General features: G+C 33.2%; 1 protein-coding gene across 1 annotated transcript in view; it reads right to left on the bottom strand.

Annotated features, from left to right (window-relative positions):
- The window catches only part of LOC124530229 (Down syndrome cell adhesion molecule-like protein Dscam2), a 236,252-nt gene that overhangs the window by 182,895 nt on the left and 26,123 nt on the right, over nucleotides 1-27,234 (bottom strand). Inside the window, 1 exon segment of the mRNA XM_047104284.1 lies at nucleotides 14,564-14,735. Coding sequence (XP_046960240.1) covers nucleotides 14,564-14,735 — 172 coding nt within the window.

The raw sequence follows: 27,234 nt of genomic DNA, 5'->3' as shown, positions 1-27,234 counted from the left end.
TTCGCAGGCGGTTATTCCAAACCGACATGGGAATCTTCAAGAAAAGAGCGTACTCCTTCCTTAAAGACAACGGCAACGCACCTGCAATCCCCCTGAAGTTGCAGATGTCCATGGGCGGTGATAGTCACTTGCCATCAGGTGAGCCTCCAGCTCGTTTGCCAGCCATGTCATAAAAAAATGAAAAAGAAAACCGGAACATAACATTTGATGTTTGCAAGAAATGTAACTAGAAGTTTGTACCTACCCAGGCGGACTTAAATAAAACTCTAAAAGGATAAAAAGAGAAGTAGCACATTGTAAACATCCCACTGCTGGACTAAGGCCTCCCCATTATTTAGAAAAAACGTTTGCACCTCAATCCACCACCTAATTTGGAAGTTTGGTACAAACATTGAAATTATCACCAAGGAGGTTCCATAAAGCACTACCAAGAATTAATTTGTATTACTTATTGTATGAACGTTCCTCCTCAAATAATAATATTTAGGACGATTGTAATCTGCAAAGTGACTTTAACTGAAACGGTATACATAACCAGTCAACGCTCCACGTTATATTCATATGGAAACTAATTTAAGTTGTACGGTGAAGCATTGTTGTACGTGGCTAAGACGAATTGCTAGCAGGTGACGTTTTAGAGTTCCACGTCCAGAAGCTTTAATCGAAGATGTTAGATACAGGTTGAGAGATCAATCTATTCCAAAATATTATCTAACTGGTTATCACCTGCGACTTCGCTCACGTTTTTTTGGCTTGGCTATGTCAGCCAAAAAGTTAGGCAAAAAACATAACGTATGTCCTTTCTCGAAGTTAAAGTTTGCTTCACGTCATGTAATGGCTATTGGCTACAAACAGACATAAATACTTTCTCATTTATATTATAAATATAGATATTACTTTTATTTATTCTCGTTGGACTTTGTGAAAGTCAGTCTTGGTAGGCACTACTCAGTCATCAGAAATTCTACCTTCAAACGACAATATTTAGTATTTTTGCTTTCCGGTGAAGTATGAGTAAGTAAGTAAAGTATATCTGTAGGCACAAGAGGCATAACACCTTAGCTCCCGAAGTTGGTAAAGTATAATTGATATTTCTTACAGCGCTAATAGCCATGAGTTGTAGAGACCACTTACCATTTGCACGTTAGCCTACCTAATGCATAAAAATAGTGATAAATGAGTACTAATCTCTTACATCATTTATTGGAAACATGGAGTTCATTTTAATTTCGATTCTACCGATAAGAACTTTCCATAAAATCAGAAGTTGCACTGCACTTATCAATTAATAATTAATTGATTGATATTTTCAATTATTGAATATAATGAGGTGAACAAACCATTATTACTTTTTATAATTTGCATTCAAATTAACTTATATTAGGTCCACGTATAGTATATTTGTAAATTTGTTTTAAGTTATAGTCCTTACATATTTATTAATGCTAAGACTTTAGTTTATTAATAGACAAAGATAAAAGGGAACCTTTTAAGCGAGCGAATAGTTAATTAGGGCAAAAGTTTTAAGATCTTAGCTCTTCAAGTTCTTACAATTAAGTATATTATTAAGAAACGCTATTGGTAACAATAAAATCATGACGCATGATGACTATAAAGTTAGATATTACATTTAGGTGGATTTGTGTGAAGAGTATTAATTATATTGATATACTATGAACATAGTCAACATCAGTATATTATGTACCTTTTAATATATTATGTTGTATTCGGTATGGCTTTTATTGTACGTTATTTGTGTCTATTATACTTTTAGTTACAAATATAAAATTAACTAGACGCCCTCCTGGCTTCGCATGAGTCGACATAAGTTTTTTTTTTTTATATTGTTAGCTTTTATTTATATTTTCTTTGTTGCATTTTACAGACATATTTAACAATTGTTTCTATATTCTAACTTATTCACTCAAAAACCTGAATAAATTATATACTTAAACCTTACTTATAAATACCAAAGACTATTAGTAAAAATTGCATGAAAATCCGTATAGCAGTTTACCGCAAACATACAGACAGACAGATAAAATATGTAAATAGCATAATGCGACTGTGATAGGTAATTTAATTAATATAAAAGAAATCATATTCCGTATTCACTACACTTTCATCAAACGGGCCTTTCAGTAATTAAAGTGACGAGTAGTTTTCAAATCAATAATGATTTTTTTAATCACAATTATTCTGCATTAACGTGACATATTTCTAAACTGCGCCAGTAATAGTGTCTACACAATTAGCCTTCGTATTTGTCGGTTATAATCAAGTTTACATTCGAACCATTCAAAATCAAGCTGACCAAATAAATATCACTTATGGGGCACACAACAGGGGCTATGTTTCAGCCGCAGCTATTTCCAAAAGCCACATAAGCCCCGTAAGCCCCGTAAACTGGGGTCTGTTAATGTGAACACGTTATCATCAAACACAATATACTTGATTAAGATGAATTGTTGTATGATGAGAGCTACTGTATGGATGTAGCCTTTCACAAAAGTGAGTGGGCTTTTGTTGATCGATGTTTATAAAATTTCCAATTAATATCAGTAGGACTGATAAAGACTTTCCTGTATTATATATACTGTACAATACCTGTTTTAGGTATCTTGATTCCAAACTTAATTTGATGTAAAAGCCTGCTAAGAGTAAAATATGTCTTGACTTATATTACACATTTCTCTATCACCGGTTACTTTACCTATTTTGGACACGATTGTCTTTGTTTCTTTTCTCTTTATTGTTTACATTAAAATTCATTTCAATTGTAAAATATTCTTGTCCTAAATATTCTATAGTCCTAATTTAATATTAATGTCCTTGGCACAGTTTTTATCTAAAATTTATCCTCTAAACTATAATAATCTCAAACGGGCAAATATTATATCTATGTTATGAATAAGAAAATGAGTAGTCAGTAGTATTTGTCTTCTTTTTTCTGATAAGTGACACAAACGCATTGCTCGTATTTTGGTGAATCTTATTGTTTGTTGGAGATTGGTATTTAAGATTACAAATTAAGCATTACGTAAGTGGTCATACGGACTTTAGCCCTGTAAGATATAATCATTATTCCTTAGATCGCCATTGTGCCATCCACCTTAGTAGCTAAGGCATTATGTTTGTAGTTAGTCTTTGAAATAGCCATCAAACTGGAACACGACAATACTTAGTATTGCAATCCGCAATAATAGGCGACACAAAGCCGGCATCAAGTCAAAGTTTTTGGTTTGTCTTCTTTTTGTTACTCGTCAGTTTTTTCTTAGATTGTTTCTCGATTGCCTGTACAGCCTATATGCCTATATAACGACTAGTAGTCGCCTGCGGCTTTGCTTGCGTTTTAGGGTGTTGGTTGGCATGTGTCAGGGAAAAAAGTAGCCTATGTTCTTTCTTGGAGTTCGAGTTTGCTTCACACCAAATTTCATCAAATTTGGTTAAGGGGTTAACGAGCGACAGACAGACAGGTAGATGGTCAGAGTTACTTTCACTTTTATTATATTAATGTAGATAGATATTTATATCTATATATGAAAACGATCAAGACGTTTTTTATTCACCGATCCATCTCGACTACCATCCTCTAGTCGGTATATTCATCCTATAAAGGTATCAAAACTTGCAATGTAATCTACACAATTTTAACGATCTGTTCAAATTTTTAAACTAAACACCAGTGTCACCTGTCAGTCTGTATATCACTGCGTGAATGTGTGGTCGGCAATTAGTTCCCAACGGGTCAACGTAAGCAAATGCGTCAAAACCACTGGCCGACATACTCTGCACGGAACACAGGCAAATTATTAAAACATTTGACTTAACACTGTTTGCATATATTGTTGCATGTAATAGCTTTGCACGGGAATTTATTGCTTTAGTGGAATAAATCGGATTTTTTTATTAAAACGCTTGAAATAGTAGGATATTTTGAAATGTTTTTTTTTTTTTAGGAATATGTTCGATGTTTTAATCATATTGAGTAATTGTATACATTTTTTATGGAATCGACTGTTTTGTAAAACGGATTAAAACGATTTGAGAAATTGGGTTTAGAAGATGTGTTGTTTAATGGTTAAAATAATTCACAAATTTAATGAGTTCTAGGAAAGTCTCACAACTCACAGTATTAATAAAACAATGAAACAATCAAATATTAGTAGATAGATAGTTACATAGATAGATTGTTTAATAGGCGGAATGGCCTTGGGGATAGAATGTATGGATTTCAAACGAAATTCAAAAATTCAATTCTAGGTAAAACAAGTAAGTCTCATCTAATTTATTTTTATATATTAATTTTTCATTGTAAGGAAATCACCGTACCGCATGAAGACCACATACGAGAGTAACACAGCGTAATGAAGTTTTGTGGAAGTAACTTGTGTTAGCATTTAGTTTTTTGAACGATAAACGGCGGCGAGCTGTCAATGATTTTTTTTGACGGATAAAACGTCATTCGATCAGAGGCGACAGCGAATGAGAGCAAGTCCCGTGGGAATTCTGTCTTTGACATTTAAAATAAAAACTGTTTAATACATTTGATTGTGTTTTCTTAAAATTAATTTGGAAAGTTCGGATCCACTCATTAAATATCTGTACCTGTTAGTGACTTTCAACACTTGGGCTAAAATGTCCAACGATTGGCCAATGCCTCTTATTTGGAAAAAATCACTCAGGGAATATACCACTACTCTCCTCCATTGCAGTAACACATATACAAGTTTCTTCACAATGTTTATCATCTCTGATCCCGACATAAATATAATTAAGAAAACTGAATTTTTATTACATGCACAATCTTTCCTTAAGATTCGTTTATTTTAATCACCACCTGAAGCTAACTTAGAAGTAAAACTTTATAATATTATTACTGTTCCTTTTTACGGTGAACATAACTTATCAATAGCATTTCAACAACGATTTCCAGTAGAAACTGTATGAATTGCACATGAAGGTAATTAAATAGACAGATAAGTACCCTCTGCAGGCATTGACAATGCGTGAGAAATTATAAAGTTCCTCGCCAATGCGCTCAGCATGCGTCACAAGACATCCTTGCCTTTAATAACATTCACTCAGCCACCCTTCACCCACACACTCACACATTGCAAGCGTTCAATGCGTGTTTCTTTGTGTGGGTTACACGTCCGACACACAAAGTACTAGAATTTCCTAGTTTCCCTGAAGCTAAATCGATATGACAACTATATTTAGATGTAAAAAACCGAGTCAAGTCTTGACGGGTATATAATATTTCTTTTACAGATTATGATCAAAATCTGCAGGATTTACTAAAAGTAAAAAAAAGTAACAGCCTGTAAATTTCTCACGGCTTGGCTAAGGCTCTCCCCAAGGGTTTGAAACAAATTCCACCACGCTGTTCCAATACGGGTTGGTGGAATGCACATGTGGCAGAATTTCTATGAAAATAGACCCATGCAGGTTTCCTCACGATGTTTTCCTTCACCGCCGAGCACGAGATGAATTATAAAATTAGAGTTATCGTTATAATAAGAGTAACTAATGAGTATTTTTCTTCGAATCTACTTTCCGAACCGGTGTAAGTGAAGCTACCACTTAATTGTAAAATGACGATACAAAAGTGCTTGTAAAAGCCTACTTGAATAAAGTTTATTTTGATTTGATTTGATTTTGGTGCAATCCAAGATGCACGCGTTATAACCACTGGGCCATCTCAGCTCACCACTGGGCGATCTTAGCTCACCACTGGGCCATCTAAGCTTACTAGCTAGATCAATAACGTAGTCAAAGGCTGTAATCATATTATGATCGTTTTTTACAATCGGTCCATTAAGGAATGATATTAAATTCTAATTAAAAAGGAAAGCGGACACTTGTTTCTCATTGATTTATAGTTCGTCGTTCGTTTCTTTGACTGTAATTTAAGTATTATCTCAAACAAACAAACTGGAGTGATTTAAATGATATTTCATTGTAAAACAATTCACTTTAAACACAGTAATATCAGTAATTACAATTCATTAGTGTTCCATTTCTTGTAAACGGCCTTTCCTATTAACAAAAATGGTCCGTTTATACCATGCCACGCAGCCCTACGAGAAAGTGGTTCAAGTATATTATCAGGAAAGTAAATTATGACAGTTTAATTGACAAGGTTATACAACTAGTATATTTAACTAGTTGTGCCTGCGACTTTGGGCACGGTTGAATTTCACAAAAAAGTTATCGTTCAGTTCATATATTTTACTATAACTTATTATTTTTTATTAGGCTTTTGTCATATTAAGCCGGTGATATAAGTTCATGGCACTATTTTGAAATTGCATCATTAATTTATTATAATTTTAAAAATAATTCTAAAATAAAAGTTTAGTCTAAGTTACTCCTTATTACATCAACAAATGAAAATTCCGTTAAAATCGATTTACAGAGATTAGACCGAAAAAATACACACAGACAGATAAACATTGTTAAAGAAAATATTTGGGTATATATAACGCATCAGTAAAAAGCGGTTATTTCAAATTATGGTTTTCCAATTTTTCGTTTTATAATTTGCAGTTGAAACTGGAAAACTTTTACTGTAAAAGAATCAAAGATTTTGCTCTTACATTCTCCGCTGATAACTGGAATTTTTATTTGGTTTTTAGTTTATTTCGTCTTTAATATAAATAATTAATAGATAAATAAATATCTTATTTACTTAATATTTTTTAAACTCGATTCAAAAAATAGCATCTGCAGGTTGATATAGTCACAGTTACTTATTCCACCTCATGTTATGTGGTATACCTTCAGCTATAGCCTCTGGCATCGCAAGAAACTTGATTGGAATTTGCGACTAATTGACATCGCCTTTGAGCCAAGATGGCCTAGTGGTTAGAAGCGTACATCTAAACCCATGATTGCGGTTTTGAACCAAGGCAAGCGCCACTGAATTATCATGTGCTTAAATTTGGTTTATAAATCATGTCATGTGTCCAATTTCAAAACTCACATTGTAACAGCGTGGTGGAATACGCTTCAAAATTTACAGGTTTTACATGTTGTTGACATCGCCTGCTATGTATACTAAAATATTTATTTGTAGTATAGCTGATAAGTGGCTGATATCCAACAAGAAGATCTCTTTGAAGCTTTTCCCCGACTAAACTACTTTCAATACAAATACCTTTACGACAAAAAGTCTTACCAAATATATATTTCTAAAGCCATCAAAAAAAAAAAAACTTCAGTCAAACAAATGAATCCTTTTTTCCGTTACCGCAAATATTTTTTTTACTATTGTTCCCCGGCGGCTGAACGAGTAAACGCTTTAATAAAATTGGTTCCGCACACCTGGCCCTGCACAAACGAGAACAATTTCAAACAGACAGTTCGATCGCGGCATTCCTCTTGAGACTCCGTTAAAGATACAGAGAAAAGTCGTTTAAATGGAACAAATAACGGCTATTTAAATCGAGCACTGGTTCGTAATCTTGTTCAAATATCTTTTAGTATTTGTCACTGGTATATAAATGCCGCTTTATTTATTTAAGGCATGAGAGACTATGGGAGCCAGTTGATAATGGTCACCTTCACACTTTGCTTGTACAAACCAAAGCAGAGCAGAATCGTGGAATAGGTTTACCTTTCCTTAACGAGTAGACAACTACTAAACATGACTTTTACATAATATTTCGTCACTTTCTGAAAGAGATTCCCATACAACAACAACAGCCTTTAAATTACCACTGCTGGGCTAAAGGCCTCCCTTTGAGGAGAGGGTTTGACACATATTCCACCACGCTGTTCCAATGCGGGTTGGTAGAATTCCCAAATGAGGATCTATATACAAACAGCAATTTGAATTTTGTTTTAAAATAAATATTTATCTGTTTTTATATTTTGTTTACAGTAACTAAAACATTATCATATCTTATGGAGGTCTTGTAGAACATCTACTCGATTCTTTCCACAGCACATTTCCTCGTTCTCAAAGATAGAACTATTCAAAATGTCTTATACATATTTCATGGCGGCTTCCATCTCGCGAAATCTTCGCTTTGCGATGAGAGCGTATAATTTTAAGGATAACCATCTTTGCTAGGCGATAACTTTTGTAAAGTCTCGTTTGAGGGCGCGGACGTCGGGATTGCTTTCGGAATTCCGAATCAAAATTCTTGCTAGTGACGTTTTGCTCATCATTCAAAATGATTGCATTTTCAAAGGAAGCCTTATAGCACATTAACCCAACCGAATGATAAAGCCGAGATAACCCAGTGGTTAGGTCATGTAAATATTAATCGAAGATTGCGAAATCAATCGCAGTTTGCTCGGGGCAAACATTTCTGAATTATCATGTGCTTAATTTGCATCGTGCATTCATGTGCTTAATTTGCAATTACCGAGTGACTGGGTGGATTACACTTGCGTTTGTGGACACACTTGTACAATTTAATGTAAGTTTTGTGTTCGTAGTATCCCTAAAAAGTAATAGCTTATCGAACTGGTAAAACGTCTATACAAGGTTTTAGTATTTTGAGTTATTATTTATTCTTCTCTCCGATAATACTTTAAATAAATAAATTTACAGTGAACGAGTGTTTTTGTTACATTCGTTGATCCGACGAAAACCCGAAACCTTTATCAATCTTGTGTCTGTCCGTACATTTGTCACAGTCCATTTTTTACAAAGTCGAAAAGAAGCTTTAATATTTTTATTGAAAAGAAAAATATACATGGAACAGAATATGAAATATAAAATGATGGGATTATTATTGAGAAACAAAAGAACAAATATAAATTTTAAGCTGCTTAGTTTGGAAGCAGCAAAGAAATTAAGGGCATAATTTTCTAAGGCAAATATACTCTGAAAAAAATATGGCTTCGTGAAAAGTTTAGAAGAAAACCTAAACGAATATCTCAATCCGTAAGTCTTCCTGAATAAGTTTTTAGAAATATTTTCCGTATTTCGCAGGAAATATAATTCATTTTCTATTAAGTTTTCCATCTATTTCTGTATCACCGCGATGTTTTAATTATACTGCTATTTTTATAATCTGTTAGCAACAGAATTTGGTCGTGATTCTCGCAAAAAGGTGTTAAAAAATTATTATTATTTCAACATCTTAATTAGATGATTAATATAATTTTACTTTGATCAATAATTTTAAAATAGCTCAATTTAAAGTAAAATTAAACCATTTTACTATGGACAAAAAGTTACAGTAAGCTAAATATTAACATAATAAATCTTAATATAAAAAAGATCAGACAAAATATCCTTGACGGAATAGTAATATTGAGCAACCAGTAAGTCTTGAATTTAATTAATTAATTTAATTTCGTTTAAGAGCATGCAGTTTTTCGAATAGTCTTTGGTATTTAATGCTTACGTTATGAGCAACTGTATTCGATCAAATCTAATCAAATCATAATAACCTTTATTCAAGTAGGCTTTTGCAAGCACTTTTAAATCGTCATTTTACAATCAAGTGAAGCTACCACCGTTTCGGAAAGTAGATTCTACCGAGAATAACCAGCAAGAAAATCAGTAGTTACTCTTTTTCAACATTTGAAAAATACAAAGTCAAGTTACTTAAATACAATTATTTAAAGCATTATATCCTGCTTGGAAGTCAACAGGTATTAATTCCACGCTTTTTTATCATCTATAAAACCTTGTATCAAATAATATACCCTTTTTACCAATGTACTGGTATTTTTCAACCGACTTCCAAAAGGAGGAGATTATCAATTCGTCTGTATTTTTTTTTTTTTTTTTAGTGCTTCCCGTGGGGTCCCATTTTTTTTTTTTTTTTCCGATGATGGTATCCATATGAAAACGACATAAGTCTTAAATTTGCATTATGTATATGCGCGACAAATAGGTGAATAACTGAAAATCACGTTAACCAATTTTGATAATTCTTTTTTTATTATAAAATATATACTTCAACGGTAATTGGTGAAAGTTTGGTAAGGTTCTGAGCACAGGATCCATGACAGAGTAACGGAACGGAAGGGAACGGAACAATTCTGAGGAGCACGTTAGCGATATTCAGTCGAATCTTTTATTTATAGGTTATTTGGATATTTGAGTCACCTTCCGTAATGTGGTTATGTTTATGTAATTATCATAGTCGAATATTATAATCAACTAGCTACCCACCCCGGCTTCGCACGGGTGCAATACTGATACTAAATATACTACAGAATTTGTTTATTTACGACATTACTTCGCAAACTTCTAAAATTATCAGTGTTTCTTTACTATATTGTTCATGTATTATATACACAAACCTTCCCTTTGAATCACGCTATCTTTTAAAAAAAACCGTATCAAAATCCGTTGCGTAGATTTAAAGATATAGGGACAGAGAAAGCGACTTTGTTTTATACTATGTAGTGATGGAACTCCTATACGGCTCGCAGTTAGGGTGCGATATGGGGCAGAATTTCTTACTATCTTTAATCAAATTTTGTGTATGTGATGTGATGTCATATGATGTACGAAATGTAGTTGGTCTTTTTCAAAGTTTTTTTGCTGAGTTCGATTACAGCTCTTTCGAGGGATCCTTGTAGTTTACGCCGCGTGACGTATTAAATCCGCATTTTCGAAAGTCTATTTTTGCTTCATTCGCAAATTTCCTTTGAAATTGTCCTCGAAGTAGTTTCTGACTCATATAAAGTTATAATTATTGTTATATTTGGAGTCGGTGTCAGCCAATAAAACCCTACAGTATATCTATAAAAATAATACGAGAATACTTTAACAAATATGTTTTTTACAAAATACCTTTTACACAATAATATACTGGATCAATCAAGAGTCCCGTGGCTGACACCGGCTCCAAATATACCAATAATTATAACTACATGATATAATCGTTAATCGACTTTTAAGTAGTCTAATATTTTTCATTTCATTTAACTTAGGAAGACTCTAAAAAATATGTTGAATACGCACTTATTTTTATTACTTTTTCGTGCATATTCATTTGGTTTAAAATAGTGTTTTGTTTGAAGTCGGTTTTTCTTTTTGTTAAAATTTTTATTTATCTTAACATACATACATATGTTTACATACGTCAGTGATAATACGACAACGACTGGAAAACAAGCAAACGACAGTAAGTCTTGTAACTTGACTGTCGAACACATTTTGATAAATAAACATTTCAAGAACAATATAATATGTTGGCTTTACTAAAAGCATATCGCGTTATAATCAGAACCAGGCAGTTATTACTAAGCAAATGTTTATATCGTTAGATTTTTTTGGTTTTTATAAAGTAAAAGCCTGTTTCAATGCGGGTTGGTGGAATGCACATGTGGCAGAATTTCGATGAAATTAGACACATGCAGGTTTCCTCGCGATGTTTTCCTACACCGCCGAGCACAAGATGAATTATAAACACAAATGAAGCACATTATATAGAGGTGCTTGCTGGGTTTGAACCCGCAATCATCGGTTAAGATGAACGTTTTCTAACCACTGGACCAACTCAGCTCGTTTACATATAAGAACCAAAGACAGCCGAAATGGCCCAGTGGTTTTGGTTCTTTTATGTAAACGAAATATAGATCTGATTCTATTATTAATTTTATGGCATTCTATAAGGTTTTCAACTTCAAATGAAGTTTTCTTTGTTCCTATCTTCTAACTCTCCGATTAACTTGCGTTTCTCAAACACCGATAAAATAGATGATATTTTAGCAATGTTATCGGTTGGAAGCGCTGCGCCCGACACGCGATCTCAGTATCGGTTTACGTTACGTGACAAATTATGCAAGTGAAGCAACTTAAGCAAGTTGTTTTTTTTTATAAAATTGGTAGATAGACAAACGTGCCATCGGATGGTAAGTGCACCATAGCCCGCATAACACTCACGTTCACGTTTTCCATCGACTAATCTACTCCTATTTATTTTTATTCTCTTAGCAACAGACACTCAAATTTTATTATATGTAATAATGTAATATAAAAATAACCGCTTTTTACTAAATGCATATGTATGTATACATGGCACATAAACTAAAATAACATCTTTTACAATATTTGTCTGAGTATTCGTCTGTTTGTTCCGGCTAATCTCTGGAACGTTTGGACCAATTTTGACGGGAATTTCAGTGGCAGATAGCTGCTGTAATAAGAAGTGATTTAGGCTACTTTTATTTTAGAATTGTATATAAAATCTTAATAAAATCCACCACATGGGACTCGATATCACGAAAGCTGTAGAATTAACAAGTTATAGTAAAACCTGCGAACTGAACAATTACTTTTTTCAAATTCAAATGCGCACAAAGTCGCCGGCTAATATACTTCTTGTGTGTGGGAGGTGGGGCTTATTTCTTTAACATTATAATTAAATACGCCTGACATCCGGATTTTTCTTATTTCATCAAATATATAAACATCAAACAGTGGCCTTGTTTTGTAAAATGAATAATATACGTTGATGTTATACATGAATAATAAAGAACAACGACTTCGTTTCTCGCCTCTCAAGAAATATATCTGGCTTCCACGCGCTTATTGTGTATTTTATGTGTACACATATGTATTTTTATTTATTTTTTAGGGCGGAATGCAATGTCTTGTAGCTGGTGATAAGTATAGACATGAAAAATAATAAATTGTTTTTTTTTTTTAATGAGATAAACAGGCGAGCAAATGAGTCAACTGATGGTAAGTAGTCACCATCGACCTCACAATGGTGCTGCAAATAATATTAACCATTCCCCACATCACCAATGCGCTACCAACATTTGAACTAAGATGTTTTGTTCCTTGTATCTATCGTTACACTGCCTCACCTACGCCTCAAAGCAGGACACAACAATACAGGTTAGCAGTACAATATCAGATGAGGAGGTGGTACCTACCTGGTGGTTGAAACATTGATGATATAAGACATGTCAACCAATGATTATGAGCTCATGATATGATGAACTATTTGAAACACACACAAAGACAAAAAAATAATATTTTTTCGACTCTTAGCTCTATCATGCCGATTAGTTGTAGGAGATAAAAGTTCATAAATCAAAAGAAGATTTCAGTGAACATTACTAGTCAAAAAATCTTATATATCTAAACCTTTTTTTTAAATTACCCGGCTATATTTAAAACCTACAATCTGATTGGCTTAACTCTAGCAGATTTAAGAGAAATAGCGCCGCCAGTGATTATACCATTTTACTCTTATTGGAAATCTTTATCCGTTTCTGATCTCGATCTGCTGAAAAGAAAACTAATCGCACCTCCGGCTTCAAAGCTTTAAGTCTGATCTTGTGTAAATCTACACTGGGTTTATCTCGATTAGTTAATTCTTTTACATTTTCAGACTAATGTATTTAACATTATATAATTTACTCGCAGATTTAAAAATAAATGTTCTTACAAATGCACTGAAGAATTATTTATTATATTAACAATCATTAAATAGCATAAAACAAAGTCGCTTACTGATGTCTGTCCCTATGTATGCTTAGAGAATTTATTCAAGAGGATGGATTTTGAATATATACATGGTCAATATAATAAAGAAACATTGATAATTTCAGAAGTTTCTAATGTGATGTTGTAAACAAACCCCGTAGTATATTTATTTCTAAATTCCACCCGTGCGAATCCGGGGCGAGTCGATAGTAAATACTATAAGAAAATAGTTGTCCCACTGCTGGGTAAAAATCTAGTGAAAGTTTGTTCAACTTATCAGAAATACATCGGATTAATTAAGATTCTCATTTGTATAAGTACTTGCCTCGTAGCGACAACATAATTAATTGCATTACAATATTATTTGAATACGAATTTCACGCTAATTGTTTTAAAAGAAGGTGAACGTTTTTCACAATCGTGTGTTCTACCAGGATAAGTGTGGGCAACTCTCGATATGAAAGAGTTCGCGAAAGCATAATTTTTGTCGCTGTATAGCTTTAAAGAGATGAGTCGAATCTTCAAGAGAAATAGAACAAAAGAAAAACCGTAATTAGATCTAAACGATGACACCCTTCTCAATTAGATTGAGTTCTATCTGGTGGAGTAATTAAGGATAAAAGTTGTGAAAGTTTAACTTAAATTGATTGACAGGCGGTCGCCTAACCAAAACAGGCTAAGCGACAAAACACGTGTAAGTTTCGGCACGTGTAGCGGCAATGCCATCGAGACTTAGTCAACCGAGGACTCCATCCTATTAGAACAGCGGTGAAATGGACCAACTCTGTGAGGATCGATGATTTGCTAAATTTTTTGATCCCATTAATTAACCTTCTCAGAAATAAATAAATTATAGATGTAAGAATGTTTTTTTTCTTCCATTTTCCTTCCATTTTTTTGTGACTGCACCTAATAAGAATGTACGTATGAAATATTCGTTCATTGAAATTTTGAGAACGATGGGAACGAACTTTTATGAAAGATAATAAAATGTGGGGTAATAAATTTTCAGCTATATATTTAAGTTAAGTACTCCAAAAACGATTTGCTGGACATATAAACGCTGACGCTTGTTACATTGAATAAACGTTGTCAATCATAATTATTAATACAAAAAGAACACGTCTCAGAATCTGAACTTACCTTAGTCCAGGAACGTCCTCTAGCTGTGCCCCATCAGGCTGCTGCCAAGCGAGCTGGGGCGTTGGAAAGCCGTGAGCCGCACAAGAAACTCTGGCGCCCGTGCTGTTGGAGAACACCAGCCTTGATGGCGGCTCCATCAAAAACACGGGCCCGTGCTCCTGGCCCTCTCCACCTGGAAAATAGATAATCATATCAAATTCAAATTACTTTATTCAATATAGAAGCATTACACTTTCTTATTGATGGTCAAATGAAACAGTACAACCGGCGCAAAAAACTCAGCGTTTTTTTTTGTCTTCTATATTATATACACAATTTAATATGAAAAGAACTAGCCAGAAGGCGATCGTTTCTTTCCAAACGTATTTGATATGATATCAATCTTACCATTTACAAGTTCAGAAATTAAATATAGTTTAGTAATGAGGTGTGGTAATTTTTTTTGGTATTGTAATAAGTTTTTGCTATTTCCAACAAAAAAGGCATATTTTCTATTACTTAGCTAAGTTTTCAATAATTCAGCTTAGGCTATTCGTTGCTACATACTTATTGATTTTTAAGTTTTGAAAGGTTCTTACATTCTATTTAGAACTCTCGAGGAAATCTTACATTTTAACAAATTTCATAAGTATTCTTATCTGTACTTATAAAACAACATGCCCTTCTGACTGACTGATTCATCATCAACGAGCGTAAAGTATTAAAGTTAGGGCCATGAAATTTGGTGAGTAGGGTCGTTTTATTGATAAGGGCGTCTTCTGTTGAGGAAGGAATTTTAAAATTTCTACACCTAAGGGGGTGAAAGTTAAGTTGAAAATTATGTCGAAATCTGTAATTTTTAAGCTAGAAGCGTGATACTTTATTTTTGGGTTACTGATTAAAAATGAATAGATATACGAATAAATAGCGTTTCTGTAATATAATCAACGTCTGTGCGAGCAAAGTCGTGGGCTATAGCTGGTTTAAAAATTATATCTTCACTCTTATTCTTCGCTTTTACGGTTATGCGAATTTACGAAGACATATGCATACTTAAACGTTAAATAGATAACAGAGAATATTTACTAACAATATGTTATCAAATAAAACCACAAAGCCTTTAATTTATGTACGACCCCAATAACCAGAGCTCTTTCAGTATAGATAGATCGTAATAGCACGAGTACAACTGAACACAGATTGTCGAATTAACACCGAGAGGCGCTTTAATGCAAGCAGATATAACGTGGTATTTGCATTTCAAACATTCGCCAGCCGTACTGATTTGCCGGCTGCTGTGAATGCAGTAACTCATTAGTGATTTACTCAAGATAACAGATGTAAATAACGTATCGATAGTATTATTAAGCGCTTTAAAGTGCTTGATCAGAATGCAATTGTTTCATTGTGTTAATTTACAGCAGTGCTTTAGCTATAGATTTTACTCTTTAAGGATAAGTCGTAGGGATATAACAGATTACGTTGATGTAATTCAGTTCTTTAAGAGGTTTATTGTCACTTTATCTGAAGCAAAAGTAGTCAGGGATATCCATAAGCTGGTATATCAATTTTTGGAGTCCTCAAAGGTTATGTTTCACAAGGACTAAGAGGGATTTAGTACTGATTAAAGTTATTTTGGGACTCTCTCATTTTTCTGAGAAGATCTTCATGATCTTGGAAGGCATGTTAAATCGAATTTAGTAAAGAACTGGTTCTGCTCAGCTGAGACATTTATTAGTATCAGTTACAGTGTCGTTGTTGGTATAAAAAAAATATTGGCAAAGCTTTTAGTGTAAAATGTTTCGGACATTTTATGAAGACTATCTAACAGCATTAAGACATTAGCTATGGACATTTCTCAACAAGATGTTGAACAGGCTCTCGAGTTCCCAATAATCCGATTTCCATAGAACTTAGCACTCGAGTTATACTACTCTGCGAAATATCTAGGACGGACGGCGAGTATTGAACCATGCTATTTTGGGACAAATTCAATATTAATCGCAGTATGTAGCTCAATGCGATGACGCAATCGAAGTTTGAAGATATTTTCTGTATTAACTGATTATTTTCAATATTTCTAATCGTACCTACCTATATCGCTGTAAATACTAAGTCGTTTTTTAAAGACTGCGGTCTTAGACGTAAGCCCTCCATTTAATTTCCTGGACACAGCCCAGCAGTGGCAAATTTATTCTTGCTCGATGCCTTGTTGATTTCTGTAGTGCATGAGATACACATCTGCGTGTCGGTCGGTCGCTCTATCAAACCACTGAACTACATTTGATAAAATTTGGTATGAAGCAAACTTGAACTCGAAGAAAGTACATAACAACAACAACAACAACAACAGCCTGTAAATTCCCACTGCTGGGCTAAAGGCCTCCTCTTCCTTAGAGGAGAAGGTTTGGAACATATTCCACCACGCTGTTCCAATGCGGATTGATGGAATACACATGTGACAGAATTTCTATGAAATTTGTCACATGCAGGTTTCCTCAGGATGTTTTCCTTCACCACCGAATACGAGATGAATTATTAAGACAAATTAAGCACATAAATCGGCGGCGCTTGCCTGGATTTGAACCAGCAATCATCGGTTAAGATGCACGCGTTCTAACTACTGGGCCATCACGACTCAAGAAAGTACATAGCCTACTTTTTTTTGCTTGACACATGACAACCAACACCCTAAGTGCAAGCGAAGCCGCGGACTTCTACTAGTTTGTAATCGTAGTATAAACTATTATACTACGATTACAAACAACAACATTACAAAAATATAACATTTACTTATATTTTCTACTCCTTTATACTAATAAAGGAGTAGAAAATATAAGTAAATGTTATATTTTTTATTTAAAGCTAGTGTAGTTTAACATTATATTTAAAAAATACTTAAAAGCTTTGACTTAATTCAATCCCAATTATGAATGTGATGCGTATAATTAACACAATATAATAAAATACATAATTCAATTCATTGCCCGCTATGTTGGTTAAAAATTAAATTAATTGACGGAATATTTTCCAATAGAGCTATAATAATATTCATCACATAGTTAACTTTTAATATAGATTTTATATTTTAAATTTTCATAACAATTGTCTCGAGTTTTCTTATTTATTTTTATAAAAATATATATTAGTGGATTGGAACCAAAATGAGGCATAACATCTTTTTATTTAGTTTTACGATAGGATCATTTCTTATAGCATTGGTAGGTGAATAACCAATTGTGCAACTTAGTACTTTAAAATATTAACAAATCTTGTCACTGTGGTTACACTGGCTCACTTTCAAACAACAACTACTGAAAAGTGCTACCCACTGTGCATAAGCCTTAAAATAACGATCATGTACTCTTGGATTTGAAGCCACAATCATCGAAATATTAATGTGGTCTTAGGACTGTACCATCTCTTCTCTTGATCTGGGTCTTGTTCAATTTTATATAATTTATCCGCACAAAAACACATACAAAAATTAGGTCAGTATTTTAAACTTAGTAGCATATACGCATTAACAATAATTATATACGTGTACATAAAAGAGGCTTTTTTGCAGGAGGGAATGTGTAGAATTCAAAGTTCAGCGATAAACAATAATATTCTGGATTTAATCTGGAAATCGTTTGTGAGGCTGCGGATGAAAATTCCGAGCATTTTTTCTCAACTGCAGTTTAACTACTTCTCGTGCGTCGCAATCACGAACTTTGCCCTGATCTTGTAATAACTGCTTGGAACTGCATTGCAAGTGGAAAACAATTTTTATTATAAACTTTTATGTGATTCGTCTCTTGTACAACAACTTAGGTAAGTATCCTATTTTATATTAAGCTGCGATATTATACTACACACGTTTAACTATATTTATTATACACTAGCTGGACCCACACCTATAATCTAAAACATGACCTCTGGCACAGAAACAATTACCCCTCATTTTACCCTCGTGATAGAAAGAATTAAAAATGTAGCTTATATTTTTTTATGTTATAGGTGCAAACGAACAGGAGGATTTAAAATGATTACCACCGCCTAGGCAACACCCGATTCGGAGAATCACCTGATTTAAAGTGATTACCACCGCTAAGGACATTTGCAACAGCGGGGGGTTGCAGGCGTGTTGCGGCCTTTAAGGAAGGAGTACGCTCTATTCTTGAAAATTCCAGAGCCGTGGTTTGTAAAAATCGTTTTCGAAAGAGAAAATCATTCACCGGAACTCAACCTATCGCAATGACAAATATCATCAATTGAAGAAAGAGAAGAAGTTTGAAGAGCTGACAGACAGCGCTATTTTCGCATTTATAATATAGGTTGTGTAAAAGAGAACATCTAAAATATACCACTAGTGTTTCAATACCAGTGTCACCTCGTGTGCATACACCGACATACATTGTAACAGCGCAAAGGGATAAGAACTCTTAATTAAATAAGGCCAAAAGCGAGACATTTCCAGGATTTTACTATTTGTATATGTTAAATTTTACGTAATTTAATATTATTTGAATTCCAAATTTTAAATCGTATATACATATGTTTGTGTCTTCGGCACTTTTACATTGTAATTAAATTATCACAATTATGTATTAGCTAAATTAGCTAGTCAGTGAAAAAAAATGAGATAGGTAACAATAAAAACAAAAAAAATCACAATTAAGAAACGCAAAATCATCTCTCGAAAATTGCGACGAAATATATTTAGATTAAATCTTAAATGTAATTCTAAATTCGAATTAATCGATGTTAAATAAATACATAGTTTATAAGAAACTGAACACGTTGTTATGAAAAAACTGGAATTGAACTTATGACCATTGATCGTCCGCGAAGCCGCCATTTTTAATAGGTAACGTGTAACAGCTTGACTTACAAACAGTTAAAATATTTATTTCCATGTAATGAATCCATAACATAAGTCACAAAATAATCAAAACTTTGTAGTAATTAGCCGTAAAATTTGATAGACGATCTGAACGCGTAATAATTCACGAAATTCGTCGTTTGCCGCGCCAAGTAGTTCCGCAAGTCGTATCTCGAGTCCGAATGGGCAGTACAAGTTTTTACAAGTGCCGTAAGTTATTCAAGATTGCGTACCGTCCCCGGGAGTGCTGACTCGTTTATGATATTATTTCAAAGTTCCCACGAGAATTTCATGCAAAAAACGTGGTATTCAACATTTTTTTAATATTTCGTGCCATTGCGTTATAAGTAAAAGAATTAGCTTCGTTTTTTTTAGCCTTTTTATATAAATAACTAGCGAACCGCCCCGGCTACGCAAGAGTGCAATACTGATATTTAAATAATATACTACAGAATTTGTTTATTTATGACATTACAGTAGACACTCCTAATATGTTTGAAAAATATAATGTTAAACAGAATTGTTGTGTTTCGGTTTGAAGGGTGAGTGAGCCAGCGTAACTACAGGCACAAGGGACATATTATCTTAGTTCCCAAGGTTGGTGGCACATTGACGATGTAAGGAATAGTTACTATTTCTTACTGCGTCAGTGTCTATGGGTGATGGTGACCACTTTGCATCAGGTGGCCCATATGCTCATCCGCCAACCTATACCATAAAAAAAAATAAAAAAAATTGTTTATATATACAAAAATCTTCTCGAAACACATTATCTATTAAAAACCGCATCAAAGACTCTACGCATACATGGGGACAGATAGCAGTAAGCAACTTTATTTTATACGATGTAATGATGAGTAAAACTGAAGAATCTCTTTGTAATTTCAAATTTATAGCTTTTTACTTAACGCATTTTAAATAAACGGAGCTTATAAAAAAAAGTAATTAAAATTGTCGTTTTGTATATTTGTTTCTGCTAATCTCAAAAACGACTTAACCGATTTCGGAACTTTACTGGCTTTGCTTGTTTTTATCTTAGATTAATAATGGGCAAAAAATTAAACATTAATTTGGTAACAAAATCCGATCGAACGCTCAAGCGGATGCAGTCGCGAGTATCGAGTCGCTTAAAATAAATTAATCATATTTATTGTAAACTTACAGCCCGGAAATGAACCACAGCTGGACTGAAGCCTTCCCAACTTTTCAGAGTAAAAGGTTTTGAGTATCACGCTATTCCAAAGCAGATTGTTGCCTTACTTTAATATTTATTTTAACTGTTTATATTAAGAGTGAACAGTTTTGTTGTTATAGCTTAGGATATAGATAAAGTCCGGGGTCGGTTAGAGGCAATAAGCAAAATTGGGCGTTTATGTTAATGAGTTCTGAGTTTAGCCCGGAGTGCCTCGTGCCTCGAAAAGCTTGTATAGTTGCTGATCATGCGTGTCCTGATCTCTCTGTGGTCACGTCAGTTTACCTTTCACTCAGATTATTATAGTGCAACAATAGTTAACGTATCGTGCATCTTAACAGATGATATCGGATTCAAACTCAGGCAAGCACCACTGTATATATGTGCTTAATTTGTGTTTATAATTTATCACGTGCTCGGCGGTGAAGGAAAACATCTTAAGGAAACCTGCATGTATCTAATTTCATCGAAATTCTGCCTCATGTGCATTCCATCAACTCGCAGGAACAGCGTGGTGGAATATGTTCCAAACCCTCTCCTTAATGAAAGAGGAAGCCTTAGGCCAGCAGTGGGAAATTTACAGGCTGTTACGTTACTTTTTTTTAGATAGCGTTTATATAATAATTTACAACTAGTCGTTATCAAAAGGCCACCTTTTTGGAATACAAGGATTATTTAAATGTTAAATTTAGCTTGCGCGATTATTGATTTGTGATTATTTAGAAGCTTTTATTTAACTTCACCTGTTCGCTTGCCTGGATCAAATATTGCTGATAAATCACTCGCATAGGCCAATTTAGCGGACATTTTGCAAGAATACAAAACAATAACAATACAATATTGGCAAAACATATTGTATTAAATTTTATTCGTTTTAGTGCAAGGATTAAAATAATTGCTGGTTTATGTATTGTAAAGTATATTTTATGATTAAAATAATTGTGTTTCTGTTAATTTGTTATATTTCTAAAGAATTTTTATTCATATGTATCTGTCTTTATTTTACATAAATAAAATTTTAACAAAAAGAAAAACCGACTTCAAACAAAACACTATTTTAAAACAAATAAAAATGCACTAAAAAGTAATGAAAATAATTGCATATTTAACATATTTTTGAGAGTCCTCCTAGGTAAAATGAAATGAAAAATATTAGACTATTTAAAAGTCGATTTACGATTATATAACATAACCACATTATGGAAGGTGACTCAAATATCCAAATAACCTATAAATAAAAGATTCGACTGAGTATCAGAATTGTTCCGTTCCCTTCCGTTCCGTTAGTTTGTCATAGATCCTGTGCTCAAAACCTTACCAAACTTTCACCACATTACCCTTAAGGTATATATTTTATAATAAAAAAAGAATTATCAAAATTCATTAACGTGATTTTCAGTTATTCACCTATTTGTCGCGCATATACATAATGCAAATTTAAGACTTACGTCGTTTTCATATGGATACCATCATCGGAAAAAAAATTTTAAAAAAATGGGACCCCACGGGAAGCATTACCTTTCAAACAAAAAAAAAATTATCAAAATCGGTCCACCCAGTGAAAAGTTATGAGGTAACAAACATAAAAAAAAAAAAAAAAAAAAAAACAGACGAATTGATAACCTCCTCCTTTTGGAAGTCGGTTGAAAAGAGAGCAATGCGGTCTATTTATAATCTTGGAGCTAGAGACACGGGATCTTTTTAACAAAGTAGGAATACTCACTGTTGCGTCGTAATATTATATTTACAACAATATTATGTATATTCACAGTAACATTGATCACTTTGATAAAATTCGTGATAATGACTACTAAGCTTATAACGCCAAGTTTCCGACTCCGCAAACTCAATAAATCCTTCTTGGGGCAAGGTATTCGTTTCAATAATAAAATTCCGCAGACATTTTTAATTTTGCCATTTCGTAAATACAAATCGTTTGTAAAAAATATTTTTTTTAAAAAAGGAATCGAATAATATCGATACAAGATTTTATTTTATTTATTTATTTATTTATTCGTTTAGCATGATACAAAATAGCAACAAATTATTATAGTACAACATAATTATTATAGATGATAAAAAAGCGTGAAGTTAAAACCGCTGACTTCCAGGCAGGATACATTATATACATATAATTGTATTTAACTAATATGACTGTATTTTTAAATGTTGAAAAAGAGTCACTACTGAGTTTCTTGAGGTTTCTTCTCGGTATAATCTTTTGCTTAAACTTTTCGAATCTGTGGTAGCTTCACTTAATAATTAAAAGAAGATTCAAAAGTGCGTGTAAAAGTCTACTTGAATAAAATTTATTTTGTTTTTTTTTAAATCAAATGGATCGCTTGAGAGTAAGATATATTAAATATTCCATTTATCACTAGTTTGCAACCAATATTGATAATTAAACAACTAACTGATGAATCTAAACTATTTAAACTGGCTAGTCCCATTGAACACCACCAAGTTTTTTTAGGATTTTCTAACTCTCATAATTAAAAAATGGGACAATTCCACTGATTTCATTACGATTTTCAAATCCGGTTTGATACTCGTTATCACGTTTCATCTGATACGTAAGTTACATTACGTTTTCTTCCCATCTAGGCGGATGAATGAATAAAATTAGGATTGACGTCTAAAATAAATGAAATCCTTACATATACAAAATAACTAAGTGTGACGCTTATTCAAATGTATAAATAATTCCAATTAATTAAGTATATTGTTAGCAATGGTTTTATAATAAAAAGTACATAAAAGTTCATATAAAATATATCCAGGATTTCAGGCGCTTAAAAATATTTACACATAAATATACGAAACACAGAGCCGCTATTGTTTCAATAGGAACAGTTAAAGAGAGTTATGATGCTGTGTGCAGGGTTGCTGATGAACTGTTACTAAAATAGTGCTACTATAATCTTTAAAAAAAAAGGTAAATCTTTAATTTGAGTTTAAAAAAACCAACATTTTTTATACAGCATTTATCAGCTTATTCAAACACAAGAAGTTTTAAAATTCCAGACAAATTTAAACCTAAGAAAAGATGTGTTAAAAAGATAGCATTTTGACTTGAGAGAAGCGCATTTTAAGTATTAATAAAAATGTAATAATTCATTGCCAATAACAATTATTATAAATTAAGGGAGCAACTCCACAGAATCATTTGGTTACTTAGAATGAAGTAATTTATTTTGTTCACACACTTGATAGTAAAACTAAGTCGTCTCCCGTACATAAATATATAGGTAAGTTTGGCAATAAGCATTAAATAAATAACTCTGTAGTAATGTATTTGAGTAAATTATTTTTCCTTAAAATACATACTAACGTTTTTACCTTGCTTTTACCAAACTTAGGTAAATAATTCTTTTAGGAATAAAACTGCATTTTGAACAATATATACGTACATACATTGTGTTATGTATGTATATAAACTGCTGAAAAAAGAAATATTTCGTTCTTTTTTCTTGCCTTACTGGTATTTATTAACTCAACAGATGATCATTTCGTTATATAACATAATCTCTTACTCAATACTGAATAGATTCAACGTCTTTTGTAAGAACCCTTATACCCTGAGGGTACATGGAATAAGAGGGAAAAAACTAGGGGATTCGTCAAATGTTGTGTGCCACTTGATATCTTTACTGGTTGGCATTCAATGAAAACGGTTTTGTTAAGAAGAAAAAGCGAAAGAGCAATGCAAATAATTAAGCAAGTGAATATATTTTAAACGTACCAAAAAGTATTATTTTCAAGTTCTTAGTTTAAGTAGATTAAGACGATACAAAATGATTTTCTTTATTTATCAACTACTATTTCGACATATAAATGTTAAAGGCCAATTAACTAGGGAAGAGTACATCTCTTAGTGGCTTATGGTGTCTTTGTGTGCTAATAATTATCTGTCTGTATTAGCTCGCAGCCACCGGTATATTACGTTCTCTCACTTTCTAATGAGAGGGCAATCTGACACGACTTAAGATAGCTCAGACGGAGGATCAAAACAACGACTTATTATCCAAGGCTTGAGAATACAATAACTGCCAACATAGAAATTATATGAAATAAAATACTGGTGTACATATTTTTTTAATCTTAACTTTCAATCCTCAGAAGATGCCTGTTACATTCCCTATACGATATTAAGCCAACAACAACAGATAACACAGAAAATTATAGCTTTTAACAAAATTTAACAAATTAAATTCTTAAGGTGTGTGACAACCCTGGATCGTGTTCGCGTGGCGTCGATGTTTTGTGGTCTTTGTTTCGGAATGAACGCCACTGTAACCTGGCATTCATTTACAGATGCATTCAACTATAATCGAATTTGTGAAGAATAAGAGTTGAACTATTAATTTTTGTTTGTATCCACCTGTTTTCTCTGTATTTCAATAATACTTATTGTTCACTATTTATTTATATAAACTAAAATAAACTAACCGATGACAAAATAAATCTTGATCGCATGCAATGGTTTCTATATTATAGCATTATTGGTTGAATAGTTATTCCGGTCCTTTGAACAAAAAACGAATCAGCCTATCACCAGTGGAAGCATTATGGCTAGACCTTTCATGAAAAAAAAAAGGTTTTCTCGTACTGGGAATCGAACTCCGACCTCCGGATTATTAGTCAAGACTTTTTTATTATATAAAATCGATAAATTCGATAAATTTATACACTTGATAATTTATATTTGACAAACTAATTCTGAATTATTCGGCATTCTATTGCCAAAACAATGTACCTATTTTGTCAAAAAAAAAGAAATAATTAATAATTAACCGCTTAAATAAAGATACGAAGAGTACCACCACTGAAATTACATTATGGCGCAATACACCCTTTTATATAAGATATAGGAGGGACTTGATATTAAGGAGATGAGCAAGCCAAAATAATTCTACCGTCAAATGGCAATACTCCTGCATTATGTTTTGAATGATTAGTGAACCAGTGCAACTACAAGTTAACTGGACAAAACATCATAACTCCCAACATTAGATGTGCAAAGGAATTGTACGAAATGGTTAAGATTTCTTTCGATGGGAGGTTATGACCGTTTACCATTAAGCGGCATATTTTCCCAACCACCTATTTATTTCTAAAAAAATAGTAGAGAATATAAGAGCCAATAACACGAGTATTTCTAACATAGAAAATGGATGTGGATATGCATTGTATTGATTGCGATATACATCAATTTCGTTTGTCAAATGCGTACCAGCGCCGTGTAGAACAAGCTGACAATGTTATCTAATGTCTCCGACGAACAATGTCAGTTCTCACCTCACAGATGCTTGTTCACAATTAGCTTTAGACATGTTCACTGTTCATAGTATCATTTACAATAGAAGCGCCGAATACAGGCTGTTAAGAAGATTGAGCCTGTTTCGCCCCAAATAGAAATTATACATCCAATCACTACATTACAAAACAAAGTCCCCGGCTGCGTCTATCTATTTGTTAGTTCGTAATAAACTCCAAAACTACTGAACGGATTTTCATGCGGTTTTCACTAATAGGCAGAGAGATTCATAAAGAAGGGTTAGGTATATACTCGTACTTTAATCAGGTTTTTGTGTACATAAGTTGAAATAGAACGACCACCGTTAGAAATGTCGCATAAAAGAATCAAAAATAAAATATGTCCACCCTTCGCAAGCCGAGACTGGTCGATAGATACTTATAATTTATTACAGAGTTATGTTTCGTTTTTTTTTTTTTCACAAAATTTACTCATTCAATTTATTTGAAAGTTCGACGTTATGATGGATGAAATATGGTTTTAAAAACCGCCCAAGCGCAAGTCCAACTCCCACAAGAAGGGTTCCTTACGATTGATTATGTAAAAGACTGTAAATACACACATATATTGATATCGAGCAAAAAAAGGACAAATAGATGGCGTTTTCTGTATGGGAGCTTAAAGCTTCATTAGATTAGAGCCCTTAAAGATTTATTTAATTTTAGTTTATTATCAATTACTAAAGTAAAAATACAAATAAGTGTATTGTGAATATTTGAAGTGACTTCCTGTTGCCTGTTCGTATTGAACAAGAAAGAGCAGCTGGTGATAGACGAACAGACAGACGGACGGACAGACACTAAAGTCTTAGTAATAGGTTTCACTATTTGGATACGAAATCCCAATAAAAACAAAAAATATCAAAACAAAATATTATTTATTTAAGTTCGTTTATTATCATATTATTATGAGATCTATCTGAATGTAATACATCAACATAATATTGATATAATGAGATCTACCGTACTATATTAATATAGCCGGGCTAATAATAATATGCCATGAATTTCATAGAGCTGAGATGGCCCAGTGGTTAGAACGCGTGCATCTTAACCGATGATTGCGGGTTCAAACCCAGGCAAGCACCACTATATATATGTGCTTAATTGTGTTTATAATTCATCTCGTGCTCGGCGGTGAAGGAAAACATCGTGAGGAAACCTGCATGTGTCTAATTTCATCGAAATTCTGTCACATGTGCATTCCACCAACCCGCATTGGAACAGCGTGGTGGAATATGTTCCAATCTCTCTCCTTAATGGAAGAGGAGGCCTTATCTCAGCAGTGGGAAATTTACAGGCTGTTACTTTACTTTT

Source organism: Vanessa cardui, chromosome 1 (genome assembly GCF_905220365.1).
Source record: "Vanessa cardui chromosome 1, ilVanCard2.1, whole genome shotgun sequence".
In the NCBI taxonomy this organism is placed as follows: Eukaryota; Metazoa; Arthropoda; class Insecta; order Lepidoptera; family Nymphalidae; genus Vanessa; species Vanessa cardui.
The sequence above is the reverse complement of the archived record's forward strand: the minus strand, read 5'-3'. Positions and strand labels throughout refer to the sequence as shown.